Raw genomic sequence first — 14,411 nt, 5'->3', positions numbered from 1 at the left:
TGTCTTTTGCTCTGTAGTAATGACTCACTTGTCCATACTTTTGTACTGTTTCTGGATAACATCCTATAAAACACTGTTCAACAGATTTCATGTCACATTCTAGCAAGTTATCTCATTTTATCTGTCGGGTTTTTTTCTTTATTTTTTTCTTTTGATTGTTTCATGCTGTAGCTTGGTCCAACTTTTTTTTTTTCCAGATGCGGTCTTGAAAATTTCTCTTTACTTTTGTCATCATTAACTCTTAAGGGCATGTCTATTTCAAAATAACAAGACGAGCATCCACACTGCCAAGCCCGTTATTTCGGAATAAGAGGCTTGTTATTTCAAAATAATAACTCCGGCTTGTGAAGAGGAATAAGCTTATTTCAAAATATCAGAGGGGTAGCTGCGTTAGTCTGAATCTGCATGAATACCAAGAAGTCCCATGGCACCTTATAGACTAACAGATTTATTGGAGCATAAGCTTTTGTGGGCATCTGGTCTTTGTCTATAAGGTGCCACGGGACTTCTCGTTGTTTATGCTTATTTCAAAATAGTTATTTTGGGAGTTATTGTTTCGAAATAACCTGGTAGTGTAGACATAGCCTAAGTGTCAAGCCACGCTGCCTCTAAGGTTTGTGCCAAGGGCCTGCTAGAAATGTAATGAAGTATATGCTCAAAGTGAGCCAATTCCATTACCAACCATCCAGAGGGCCTCCCTGTCCCCTTCATGAACTCAGCTACTCAGAATCCCACTGCCTCAGGGAATGGCTTACAAGATGACTCTCAAACCTACTTTTTTGCACTATAATATGCAACCCTGCCACTGTAATATGCAACCCTTAGTGACACTTTGCGTGGGCCTTTTTACAGTAGCAGAATGTTTCATCTCCCTTTTCTCGCTATCTGAAACAGTTGATGGAAAAGTGTTTCCATGAATATGGTTTTCCTGAGTTGTTCCCATATTGCATTATGTCGTACCTACTATTTTTGATCAAATAAAATTCTCCAAATAGGGTAAGTCGTGTAGTGGTGGTAGTGGTGGTAATTGTTTTTGTTCTGTTGTGCTGAAATCACAATATATCTTAATTGTAAGTCCTTCAACTGCAAGTCTAATACTGTACTGGAATCTGTGAAGTGCCAAAATGTCCTTTTAGAACAGGGCTCTTACTCAAGATTGGTGCTGCTTTTAAAAAACGTCATGGGTGATAACTGCATAGAACACCCATGCTAGGTACTTCAGAAAGAATGTGCATTTATTTGGGCATATGCAGAATATGACAGTTTCTTTTCTGGTTCCAGAGCTTATCTGGAACTTATAAATTCTCCCGACAACCATGTAAATCAGCAGAAGTTTATTTGTATAAAAGTTTTTTTGCAGGTTTTTGTCCTTCTCTTTTTACATGTTCTAATATATCTGAAGGTCACAAACTTTTTTGTAATACCCTGAAGGTACTTGATGGAAAAGGAGAGCATGAGGCTATGTCTAGACTGTGGAGTTTTTCTGGGATACCTCTGGTATCCTGGAAAAATTCCACTGTAGCCAGGGAACACGTCCGCTCTTCCGACTTTTTTTGCGGAAGAGCAGACACGCTGTTTCGGAAGCCCTGTCTTCCTCGTGCCACAAGGAAGAAGGGTTCTTCCGAAAGAGGAGTTTTTTCTGAAATTTGGCCCTGTGTAGATGGGCAAACTTTCAGAAAAGCCTCCTCCAACAAAACTATCAAAAAAAGGTACGCAAATTGCACAATGCAATTTGCATATCTTTTTCCAGTAAAAAGCAGCCGTGTAGACATAGCCTGAGTATAACACTTGATGCTGAAAATAAAAAACAGGCTTTGAGACAAAGTTTGCCTCCTTGTTATACTGTATTTTGAAGACAATTCTTCATTTGGAGTATGTGTAGCACATAATTACACAGAGGATACATCTCCCAAGAGAAAATGTACTGTAATTCAATAAACCATTCTGATAGCTCCTATCTTTAGTAAATCTATTTGCTCTTCCCAGAACAAATCATACTAAAGTTGCTTTTTTCAGTTTGGCAAGCATTCTTAGAGTGTCAGATTCTTTTGCTAATGGTGTGCCCAGATATGTGTAATGACAGTGCAATGTTACTGCAGGCCTAACACTCAGTCTCTATGTACTTGTTCCTAGGTAAAGAAACAGAAATACATATATATTAGTCTTAGCCTGAGGTAAGATCATTATCCAAGTGATTTAAGCAATGATCTTGGTGAGGTGAAGGCTGCAAGTGCAACAAGAGAAAACAAGCTCTTAGCAATCCATCAAAGTGAACATAGCATTTCAAAGGTCTCTTTTCTCTGCCCAGTTCTAGCTGCCTTAAGGGCCAGTGTGTATATGTGTGTATTATCTGATGGGTGCACAGGATTTTTTTAGCAACAGCTGTCTCAAACATCATTCAGACTTGGGTCCAGGAAAATCTTTTTGTCACTCTGGCAGTAAAAGAAAGATTCAGAAGGTGACTTAAGGCGCTAGAGGCTCCATTCATTTAAGAAGGTGGTTTGTCTTGATCTTCAGGGGGCTCAAGTACATGCTTAAGTGTATCGCTGAAACAGGCCCTAGATTAGTGATGATACATATTTGGATCAAACTTGCATCTAAATTATATGTCATGTTCATGCATGGGAAAGAATTTTTTTAAAAATATTAGAGTGGTAGGTGAACAATAGAATCCTGAGGCACAGAGAAGCAATTGTATAATTTCTGTAACTCCTCTGGTCTGGCAGTGTGAGGGAAATCTGAACTTATAACTGCACTGTTTGTGTTCTGTGGATGTTTAGTGCACTTCTGCCTAAAGAACTGCCAAGATAACACTGTTAATAAGTAATTGTACAAGGGTTTGTGTTACTCCCCAGTAGTACCTTCAAGCTCTTTCTATCCTCCATCACTGGAAGCTGAATTCTCTATCATGCTATTTGAGAGTAGCTGTACTGTTTCTATGTAGACATCTCCATGTTGTCTTTTATAGTAGTGCTGCTCCTTTTTTAGTAATCACTTAACATAGTGCAAAACAATGAGAGACTGCATCTCAAAACATCAGGAAGACAATCAGTTGAACACCTTAGTTTGCCAGTCCTCCAGGCTGGAGTAGATCATGCAGGTTGAAGAGGGTTTGGTTTGGTTCCGTATCCTGGACTGATGCTCACAAAAGCAATATGACTTGTTGTTTGAGCACCCCCATTGGACAGTTATGAAACAACAGAGATATGGACAACAGAGAACACATCTCCTGTTTCCAATGCTGCAGTAAACCTATGCTAACTCTTCCAAGGGTGGCTTAGACCAGTTTTTATGTGAAAATTTGTTCAGAATCCCAAACATTCAAAACAATTCAGATAGCACCTGGGCCTGCCATCCCTCCACACTAGCCAGCTGTTAGGCTTGGAGGGGAGCACATATTGTATCTTCTAACAGGTGGTACCTCTTTGATCTCCTGCTCTGACAGTGCACTTGCCACTGCCCCAGTGCAGGGCGGTGTGTTCAAAGCACAACTGAACCTAAAGGCTGTGTCTACATTGGCAAGATTTTGTGCAAAAGCACCTGCTTTTGTGCAAAATCTTGCCGCCTGTCTACACTGGCCGCGAGTATTTGCGCAAGAACACTGACTTTGTAATGTACAAAATCAGTGGTTCTTGTGCAAATACTCTGACGCTCCCACTTAGGGACAAGCCAAGAGTATTCTTGCACAAGAGGGCCAGTGTAGACAGCAACGTTAATTTCTTGCGCAAGAAAGCCCGATGGCTAAAATGGCCATCGGCGCTTTCTTGCACAAGAGAGCATCTACACTGGCACGGATGCCAGTGTAGATGCAACCAAAATGTTTTATGGGCTTTTGTGGAATTTTTAACATTCTGAGTATGCTATAGTTACTGTTTTCAGTTTGCTGCCAAAGCATGAGGTCACTGACTTTGTAATATCCCACAGCTCTGTGCTTAAATCACAGGGCTAAAGCTTGTGGCATTATATCAAAAATAACATGTTAATGGGTACTTGACTCTGTTGGCTTCAGGGTAAAATATAAAGTCCCGGTAGTCAGCAGTTCAAACAAATTTCATTTGCTGACTTGGTCAATATTAAAAGTTTGTTGTTTTTAAAGTTCAAAGTTGGCACCTACCTGGTGGCTGGACTTGGTGTGTAGGTTTAGTAGTGTTGCAGATAAACATATTACATCATGAAAGCTATATGATGGTAAAACAGTTTAATTCTGTGTTCCAAGCAAATTATTTTCTGTGTTCAAGTAAATTATTTTGCACTGACAAATTTTTGTAATTAGTTCCTAAGGTTAAAGAAGCAGCGGCCTTTGGTCCTCCTGTCCGGGCACAAAGAAAAGTTCTAGAATCAAAACCAGAGCAGGAAGGTAAATTATTTCTTTTTACTACAGTGTTGATTTTCTTGTGCAGCATGTGTTTCTTGTGCACCCTTTTCCCCTATCTTTCCTTTCAAACAAAGCTTGTAGCTTCAGAGAGCACTAGTAATTTCTGAGAATTATAATGCATAGCACTGCAACACTAGGCAGAACATGGAGAACGATGGGACGGACCAAGATTCAACAGGCTCTCACTCACTCTGTAAGTGTAATAAACTAATCAGGTGTGATTTGACCACCTCACTGTTCTCCTGAGGGCTCCTGAGGAAGGTTAAATATGATGTTGGGCACATTGGGAACTTCAGGAAGTTGAAGATAATTAAGGGCCTGATGCTGGGAGGTATGGAGAAAGCCAGAATCCATGTGGTGGGCTGGAGGAGTTGCAGGAAAGCAACTACATATTCAGCACTGCCACAGGCCTTACTGTGTAGCTGGATGAAAGGTCTCCTGTGGATTGAGCACTGAATACAGGCTTGGCAGTGGGATGAGAATTTGGGGTCAGCAGACATTTGAGTGTCTTTAAGGGGTAGGTTTGAGTAAAAAATGATCCAGTGGCATTTTACCAAATCTTAACAATAACAAAAATCCCCTATACTTTTTGGCTGAGAAGAAGCATTAGACATTTCAGCTCAATGATAATTTTTTCCTCCAGTAAACTGCAGTCATGTGACAATGGGCCTTTACAGTAATGATAGGCACCATAGATAATGCCTTCTCAATACTCGGTCTTAGCTCTACAATGAAGTACATTAAACGAATTTGAATGGTTTGGTTTAAAGCCCTAAAAGCAAGGAAACTCAGAGGACTGGCTGAATATGACACATTATGCTTGTTTACTGCATTGTACAGTGCAGTATTTATTTCATTCCTTCTAATTTATACAAGTTACAAATATAGAATTAGTCTATGTTGTGCGCCAAACAATAAGGTCTTTTTAGTATGCCCTAAAAGTCAATACATTCATTATTTCAAATCAAGCATTGTACGGAGTGCGAGTTACAAACTCAAGGGCCCCTCGCGGATGCTGTCATGGCTCTCTTAAATGGAAGGAGCTGATCATATAATAGAGAGAGAGTTTCTCATATTGGCTGGTCCCAGGTCATTCCAGGCTTTATAGGTCCAAATAAACAAACAAACAATTAAAATTATACAAGGAAGCCAGCAAGGAAATCACTGAACAAACACCGTATAAAATGGTAGGGGGAAGGGGTCTCTTGCAGTAACTAGCGGCGAGGAGTCCTGTGGCACCTTATAGACTAACTGAATGTAGGAGCACTTCATCAGATGCATGGTCTTTGCCCACGAAAGCTTATGCTCCTACACTTCAGTTAGTCTATAAGGTGCCACAGGACTCCTCGCTGCTTTTGCAGATTCAGACTAACACGGCTACCCCTCTGATACTTGCAGTAACTAGTCACAGCACATATTAAGAGTTAAGGTAAGAATTGTTGCATTGATTCTAAATGTTATACCTTTATGGGCTTTAATATAAATTAGTGCTATTGAATACAGGTTTTAGATAATTTTCTTATGCAAATAAAACTTCACAAAGAGTCACATCATAATACAGGGTACTGCCTTTTTTTTCTTTCTCCTCATATGATGTTTTTCAAAATTGTCAGTTGATTGCAGCTTCAGTCAAGGGATTTGTAACTGGAAACAAGATACCGATGATGACTTTGACTGGAATCCTGCTGATCGAGAAAATGGTATTTAAAATATATACTATTGCTAAGATTTAATTTGATAATTCTGTTCCAAAAAGAAGAAGCTGGCTGTCATCAGGTGTTGGAATTCCAGTAAGCATTTTACGTTTGGGGAGAACAAATTCTCAAAAATAATGTTTAAAAGTTTTGGAGGCAATGGATACTCCCGCAACTTATTTCAACACAACTGAATTTGCGTAAAGTAGTAAGAGAGAAGGTATAAAAACAATGGGTACAGCATTAGAGATGTCAGTGGAGACTTTCCACAGGCAGTTAGGGAATTTAATCACACTGCTCACCTTGATTTCAACATTATGTATATTAAAGACCAGTGGCTGGTACCAGTTTACAATTCCTGAACACTACAAGTTAAGATAGCCAAGAGTAAAGGTTTTTCACTTGTTGCAGAGATGTAGGTACTACATGTTACCATTCTGCCAGCTGTCTATTCTGTCAGGACCTGCACTTGTTGGGCAAGTTCCTCTCTGGTGTTTACCATGGCTACGTCTACACTGCACAGTTATTTCAGAATAAACTATTCTGGAATAGTTATTTAAAAATAGCACGTCTACACTGCAGGGAAGCCTCACAATTAGTCCGAGGCAGGCTTCACTAATGTAGATGTGCTATCTCGATTTAGAGCCCCAGGAGGAATAACTTAGAATGGCCCTGATGAGGGGCTTTTTCGAAATAGCGGAATAGTGGAGCAACTTTGCTGTGTATACACACCCCATGAGTACACTGGCTACAAGACTGAAAAACTGCTATGTAGACGTTCAGGCTTCTGCTTGGGTGTAAGCTCCGGGCTCCTTCCCTCTCAAAGGCCCTAGAGCTTGGGCTCCTACCCAAGCCCAAATATCTACACAGCAGTTTTACAGTCTTTAAGCCCCAGGACTCCTCTCACCCAACCATCCGAACCTAAGTGTGGGTGAGGGCCTGTCGTTGTGTAATTGCTGTAGACATACTCCCTTTTACACTCCAGTTTTCACTCTGGACATTCTCTCCCTTGTGCTGATTGGCCATTTGATCCAGCTATTTCCTGTGTCCTCCCTCTCAGTCTTTACCTCAGCCTCTCTCCACCTGTCCTCCATCCCTCTTGTCTCCTCATCCTTTTCCCTTCCAGATCCCTTCTCCTTTCCTGTGCCTCTCCTCTCAGATAATTCTCTTGCAGCAGCACCTCATCCCAAAACACCCTCCCAAACAATGGAATTAAAATGAGATTTGCTCTTTATTGTGGTGTTTGCTTTCCTCCTGTATTCTATTCCTTTTCCTTACTTTTTGTCTGTCTCATCTATTTAGATTGTAAGCATTTTGGGACATGGACTGTTGATTACTCTGTACAGTATTTAGCATGGTGAACTTTCAATCTTGTTTGAGCCTAGGTAGTGCCATAATACATATGGATGTTTCAGACTAACAACAGTACAGGGAGAGATGAAGTGCTGTGTTCAGTCTTTATTTCCTTGCTAAGAAAACAGAATGCCATTTTGTTCAAATTATTAGTCTTATCCTTCATCTATAATTATGTCATAAAATCCAGTGGTTCCCAATCGCCCGTCCATGGACCAGTCCCAGGCCACACACCATCGGCTGCCAGGCCATGGCACATTGTCAGGCCATGCCCATGCCTTGACAGGCCTGTACACAGGGTGGGGTGCGAATCATGCATATGCACTTCCCCCGCCCCCATGGTCCCTGTCCTGGTCTCTCCCACAGCCTGATGAGGGTGTCAGGCCCTTGGCCATCTTCCCCCCTTTGCCCAGCTCAGCAGGGGGCAGGAGCTGCTGGGGGGAGCGAGTGGCCTTCTCACAGCCTCTCGCCTGCTCCGCAGAGCACTAATTGCCATGGCTCTGCCCCCGTGGCCAACTGTTTACTCCAGCTCCTCTCCCCCGGTGTGGAGCAGCAGCGCGGCCAGGACAGGACGGACCCAAGTGTTGCTGGGGGAACTGCTGACAGAGGCCCCCTGTGGAGATGTAAGACCTTCCCGCCTGCCCCAAATGTGTCCCCCAGTCCTGGAGGCAGGTGGGAGCATGCTGGCTTCTCATGTTGCAGCAGCTCCTGCCTTCCCCAGGAGTGCCAAGTAGGCTGGAGCTACTCTTCCCAGTTCATGTATGGGACATGCAGTCTAGGGGGCTAGATATGCATGTCTCCCTCTCTCCAGTGGTAGGAACTAGTGCAGTGAGTTAGTGACAGAGGGGAGTTTGGGGTGTCTAACTTGTAGGGTTGCCAAATGGTTTAACCAAAAATACCGAACACCCCCCCTACACACACAAAAAAACACCAGGGGAAAAATTCTGTTGAGGAAACAAAAAGGGGGAGACTGAAGTTGCGGAGCAAAAAAAAAAGGACCCTGAGAGTTATTAAGCTAAAAAATTGTTTTTAAAAAAGCATGGACCCTTTAAGAAATTCCTTTGAGGCTTTTTGGACCTAACAGACTGGCGGCAGCTGGCAGCAATCTTGTCTTCCTGTTCTGGGCCAGACAGCTTCCCTGCAGAACCAGGTAAGCACCCGGGATTTTCGCCTCTTGGCCAGGAAAAAATCAGAAAATACCGGACATTTTAGGTGTCTGGTATTTTCTGAATTTTTTACCGGACAAGAGGTGAAAATACCGGACTGTCCAGGTCAATACTGGACACCTGGCAACCCTACTAACTTGTTTCTCTGTGGGTTGCAGACAGAACAAAAGGCCTACCTCATGATATTTGCATGATTGCATTTCAAACAAAGTTTACATAGGTGTTTATGGCTCAAGATAAGAAAGGAAAGGATTCTTGTAACAGAATGTTTTAGTGTTGTAGGTATCTGCAAATTCTGATCCTTTACAACAACATGTATTGTGTTCATACAGATGTGATATAAAATAACAGGTGACCTCTTAAAATTAATTACCATAATGAATATGTAAATAAAATGTGACCAGTCCACCAAAAGTTGTGAATGGATTTGCTGGTCAGCAGTATAAAAAAGGTTGGGAACCACTGATTCTAATCTATCCTTCTGGACATGCCGCATTGTTTCCTATATAGTATGTTTGACACTTTTTTCTAAACTAGATTTTAGTTAAGTGATGACGCTTTCGCTTATTATCTCGATAAACTGTTATTTAGTTAACTAAGAAAGATATTTCAGAGAATGCAACAAAACACATCAGATGTCTGTTCCTTCCCCTCATAAGGTGATGGATATTACATGGCAGTTCCAGCCTTTGTGGGGCACAAAAAGAACATTGGCCGCCTGAAACTTCTCCTCACTGACCTGAAGCCAAAGAGGAGCTACTGTTTGATTTTCAGTTATCGCCTTGCTGGAGAGAGGGTGGGGAAACTCAGAGTATTCCTGGGCAGCCAGAGAAGCACTCCTCCTGCCTGGGAGCAGAGCAGAGGAAAAGATGAAAGGTGGAGGACTGGAAAAATAGAAATGCTTCAGGGATCAGAGACTACTAAGAATGTAAGTAAAGGCAGAAACCAATTATAAGAACTAACACAACAGCTTGTGTTTTATACTTACTGGGTTTTAAGCATTCTGTAGACTGTTTTGTATGCATACTAGTTACCAATACAGAAAACCAACTCCATGTTAGAAAATGGGAGCCATTCTAAGCTACCAACACCACCAAATAATTTCTAGGAAACAAAAGAAAGAATAATTCTCTTAAAATTTCAGGGTCAATTTAACCAAAGAGAATTGAATTACCTGAGTTGCTCAAGATGTTAAGAATAAGAACCTTATCACTTTGTGAAAGTTCCATTAGCTCTTTAATGATCACAACTAGTTAAGGCCTCTCCTTTCTGTCTCAGTGCACTGAGAAATTATGATTTTTACTTCTACCACAACTGCTCTTAAAGATAGAACTATGGCAAAGATTAAAGCTTTCAGTTTGGCTTGCAACATTTCCTGACAAGTTGATGGGGTGTGCTGAATGATCCTCGTCATCAAATAGCCTGGATTTGGGGGAGTTTTCACGAATACCTTTTAATGAGGAAGGTGGGAGGAGGGAGTATCTAATGCAGGTGCAATCATCAGTGTTAGTGCAGATTCTGTATCCAGTGGGCGTTAACATGCTTATTAGTTTTGTCTCTACATTCATGATACATGTGATGGCGTTGCGACTTCTGATACTGCATACACAAAGACTTGTTTCCTGTATATGACACACATACACTGGGGGTCAGATTCCTGTCCATGTGAGCTGTGTTTTGTGCCAGACTGGACTTTAAGATGAGTTTATCCCTCTTTGGCATCTCCTGATTCCTGGGGCTGGCCAGGGGATGGGATAGTCCTGGGAATTAGAGCCACCCAAAGCTCACAACTACAAGGGTCTATTCTGATAGCTCTGGATCACCAGAATATACTCCAGTCCCAGTCTGGGCAGGAGATGAATGGTGTAAAGACATTTTGCCAGCCCTAACCATCCTGGGATTCCAAAAAAGAGAATCCACAGGTAGACAGTTAAGCCATCTTTCCAGCTGCTTTGCTAAGCAGGGGCCAGAACTTGCTTCAAGAATTGCAACAGGTATAATTAAGGTTTCCCCCTGACACTTCTCATTTAGGGCAAGGTCCCTTTACACAGCTTTAGAAGTGCAAAAGGCTTTACTTAGGGCATAAATTTTATCTGTGGCCACTTTAAGGCTCCTTTGCATGACCAGAAGGGTGTAAATGAGAATCAGCTTCCTTAAGACCTAGATCCTGAAAGTATTAGTCTTCTAACTTAATTCCATTGAAATCTATTGATTTCAGTAAAAGTTAGGAGTGTAAATACCTCTGAGGATCTGGGGCTAAATTCTCTAAAGATAAGTACGAAAAAGTATCTAAAATAAATTCTGGACTCAGTAACCAAACATACAAGTAAAGTCTCAGAGGAATGGCCATGTTAGTATGTAACTTTAAAAACGTAGTCCTGTGGCACCTTTGAGATTAACAAAAATAGGTTAAAGGACAAACTCACAATTGTAATGTCCCCCCAAAAAGGAATGCATACAAACATCACATATCAACAACATATATGTTACGCTATTGTGATGTGTTCTTGGGGTTTTTTGGAGACAGCATTTTATCTGTACTTTAACAGTAGTAAATTACATTTTGAGAATCAATTTGGTATTGTAGATAAACATAGAAGACAATCGGTCTTGCTGCAGTTCATATATTATAAGAATTATAAAAAGATCAAGGATCTTAAGTGGGTAAGTCTTCCTAGATAGTGATAAGAAAACAACCTTTCAATTGATACGTTATCTCATTCTAGTTAAATAACTTTCTTTCCTCTTCAACAGAGGTTAAATGGTCTCATTTGCTACCTCCTCATAATGAATTTTTTTCCTTTCTTATGCCAGATCATTTTTGAATCAGAACGCGGGAAGGGCAAAACTGGAGAAATCGGAGTGGACACTGTAATACTGGTTTCAGGCTTGTGCCCTAAGGATCACTTGATAATGGATATCTGAGCTTGTTATTTCTATTCTTATTTTAATATTTGTTTTACTAGTACTGTATTTTGTTACATCATGACAAATCCGGAAAATGTCTTGAACTTAATGCAGTAATGCAAACTGACATTCAAAAGAGTGCAAAATCCTTTTTAGGTACACATTTTTCTATCAGATATACTAATACTTGCTTTGAATCTAGCACTACTGTGTTCAAGGTAAGAGTTTATAAAGTATGGAATTATTTGTCTTTCTTTTCTACAGTACATATGCTTTATTTATATAAAATACCTTTTAAAGCATGTCCTTATGTCTTATATTCCACTTTGTCCACTTCAAAAGCACAAAGCAGTATTTAAAATATCTTTATTATCTCTAATGACATTTATATGACCCTAGAACAACTTGTTTTACCCTAAGTGCCTTACCTGTGATTATTAACAGTATAACATTTGATCTCAAACTGAAAAATGTATGTTTTCAAGAGGCCCTGATCCTGCAGTGTGTTACCTCTTGTGTAATCATTTTTACCTCTGTAAAAAGAGTGTCAAACAGTATATAGCGGCATGGCACCCCTTCTGGTCAGGCATGTCCACTGTTTTTAAAAACAGTTCCAGCCCAGTTACAGGCCATATACCCAGAATGTCCTCCTTGGAAGTGATGGTTTCACCCTCTTGTTCTGCTCTAGCCTCAGCTCTCTAGCGGGGCCTCTTAGCATTTCAGCAGTTTGGGAGTTATTGTTGTCCAGTTTAAGCCACTTCACCTACTGGCCTATGGTGTGGATCTGTGCCCACCCACTACTGCAGGTCCAGCCACAGACTGCCATGTCCTTTTAACTTGCTTTCCATTCCCTGGACCACTTCGCCACAGCCTTCACCCATGCCTCACCCTTAGCTCAGGGCTCTTCTAAGTTCAGGTGCAGAAGCCAGACAGTAGCTCATCATTTCCCTGGATTCTAGGAACTCTGACCTGTCTGTGGTACTGTAATTCCCTTTAGCCAGCCAGGAGCACCATTTGCACTACTCTGATTCCAACAAAGAATTTCCCATCTCTGTCTCTGCAGCTCCTGTTTATATGGCCCTCCCAGGTCCTGATTGGCTGCTTCCCCCCACAGCTTCTTTAGCCCACTTTAAGGACTTTTTCCACTTCTCCTTTCCTGGGATGGGTGTGACAGGAGGGGCCTCTGGGCTTAGTCCACCCTATTAGACCCTACTATTCTGATTTTTTTACAACCACATTGTACTCACTTTACACTGGTATAAATGACTATACAAAGGTGCAAGTCAATTAAATCTCCCAGGCTCAAGGTATTTTTTAAGCAAAGTAATATTATTGGGGGCTTCACAGCATAAAAATAAGAAGTCTGTAGTTTACATATCTAGAAAATATGGCATCCATTTTCTTCTCCGTTCACATACTTATTTGCCATTAAATTGATGACAGTTAATGTGAACATGGCAGTTAATGTGAAGTAACCTGTACAGATTTCTTACATTGTAATATGTAGATCTAAAATTTGCTCTACAGTAAGGACAGAGGGAAGCAGACTTTTCCTTTAATGGATGGAAACAAGTTACTAAGGAGAATCATATATTTTATGTATGTATTCATTGCTAATAAAATATGTGAAAAGTACACTTGTGTTGGGTAAAGTTTCTGAGTCACAAATGTTGCTGCTGGGGAAAAAATCTGCATGTATTTTCTCTATTTTTATAAATGTCTATGTTCATCTTTAAAAGTTTATAGTTACATGAAAAAGGGATGTAGTGTGTAGCAAAATCACCCCAAAAAACAAAAAGAGCAAAAGATGATCTGTCACTGCTGTCTCAGAAATTCAACAGAACACAAGTATTTTATTGTATATTGTCCTTTGTGGCAAATGTGAGTCCTTCTTTCTCAAGTTTGATTTCCCTTTAAACAAATCTCTGTCCTAAAGCCAAAAAAATATATGCAAGACAGCAAGTTTCAGGTTTGGGCTTTCCATTGACTCTATAGTTGATGTGAAGAACTGATATGCGGGAGTATGGTTATGAAATGTTTGCCCTGCTTTTGTAAATGTGATCTTAATTTCTTCAGTGGTTTCCTGTGAAGTATTATGGGACTGTGCACAGTAGTGAGAATCCCCCACCGAGTGGTACGGAGATGGGGAACCCAAGCTCTCCCACTCCATGAGCTTCAGACCATATCCAGGGTCTGGCGGAATGAGGAAGAATCATGGGAGGCCATGAACATACTCTTCTGTGCAGCGCTTGAGTTGAGCAACTGGCAAATGCCACTGTCATTTGATCAGTGGAATGCCAGTTCTAGTGCCATCAGACAAGCACAGATTGGTGGGACAGCATTGTGATGCAAGTATGGGATGATCAGCAGTTGCTGCAAAACCACATGCATAAGGCCACTTTCATAGAAGTTTGTGAATTGCTTTTCCCTGCCCTGAAGTGTAAGAATACCAGAATGAGAGCTGCTCTGTGAAAGCTTGCAATGCTAGTTACCAGTCAGTTGGAAATCAATTTGGAATGGGGAAATCTATAGTGGGAGTTTTGCAATCCGTGTAGCCACGGCAATCAATACTCTTCTGTTACAGAGGGTAGTGACTCTGGGAAACATGGAGGACATAGTGGAGGGTTTGCCGTTCTGGGGTTCCCTAACTATGGTGGGACAATAGATGGAATGCGTATCCTCATCTTGGCACCTGACCAACTTGCCAAGGAGTACATAAAACTTGCAATGGGTACTTCTCGAGGCTGCTGCAAAGGCTGGTGAATCACAAGGGCTGTTTCACCAACATCAACATGGGATGATAGGGAAAGGTGTATGACGAGTGCATCTTTAGGAACTCCTGCCTGTTCAGCAAGCTACAAGCTGGAATTTTTTCCCCTGACTGGAAAATTACAATTGGAGAGGTGGAAATGCCAA

The 14,411-nt window shown here is 41.1% G+C and overlaps 1 protein-coding gene across 4 annotated transcripts in view; it reads left to right on the top strand.

Moving 5' to 3' along the window:
- The window catches only part of EGFL6 (EGF like domain multiple 6), a 64,582-nt gene extending 51,452 nt beyond the window's left edge, over window positions 1-13,130 (top strand). For all 4 annotated transcript variants that reach the window (XM_075914773.2, XM_075914763.2, XM_075914762.2 and 1 more), the window contains 4 exons: window positions 4,274-4,357; window positions 5,989-6,075; window positions 9,248-9,516; window positions 11,403-13,130. In XM_075914773.2, the coding sequence (XP_075770888.2) occupies window positions 4,274-4,357; window positions 5,989-6,075; window positions 9,248-9,516; window positions 11,403-11,513 (551 nt within the window). In that variant the 3' untranslated portion in view covers window positions 11,514-13,130. The remainder of the gene's footprint in view (window positions 1-4,273; window positions 4,358-5,988; window positions 6,076-9,247; window positions 9,517-11,402) is intronic.
- The last annotated feature ends 1,281 nt before the right edge of the window (window positions 13,131-14,411 follow it).

Source organism: Pelodiscus sinensis, chromosome 1 (genome assembly GCF_052426305.1).
Source record: "Pelodiscus sinensis isolate ZL-2025 chromosome 1, ASM5242630v1, whole genome shotgun sequence".
In the NCBI taxonomy this organism is placed as follows: domain Eukaryota; kingdom Metazoa; phylum Chordata; order Testudines; family Trionychidae; genus Pelodiscus; species Pelodiscus sinensis.
The sequence above is the reverse complement of the archived record's forward strand: the minus strand, read 5'-3'. Positions and strand labels throughout refer to the sequence as shown.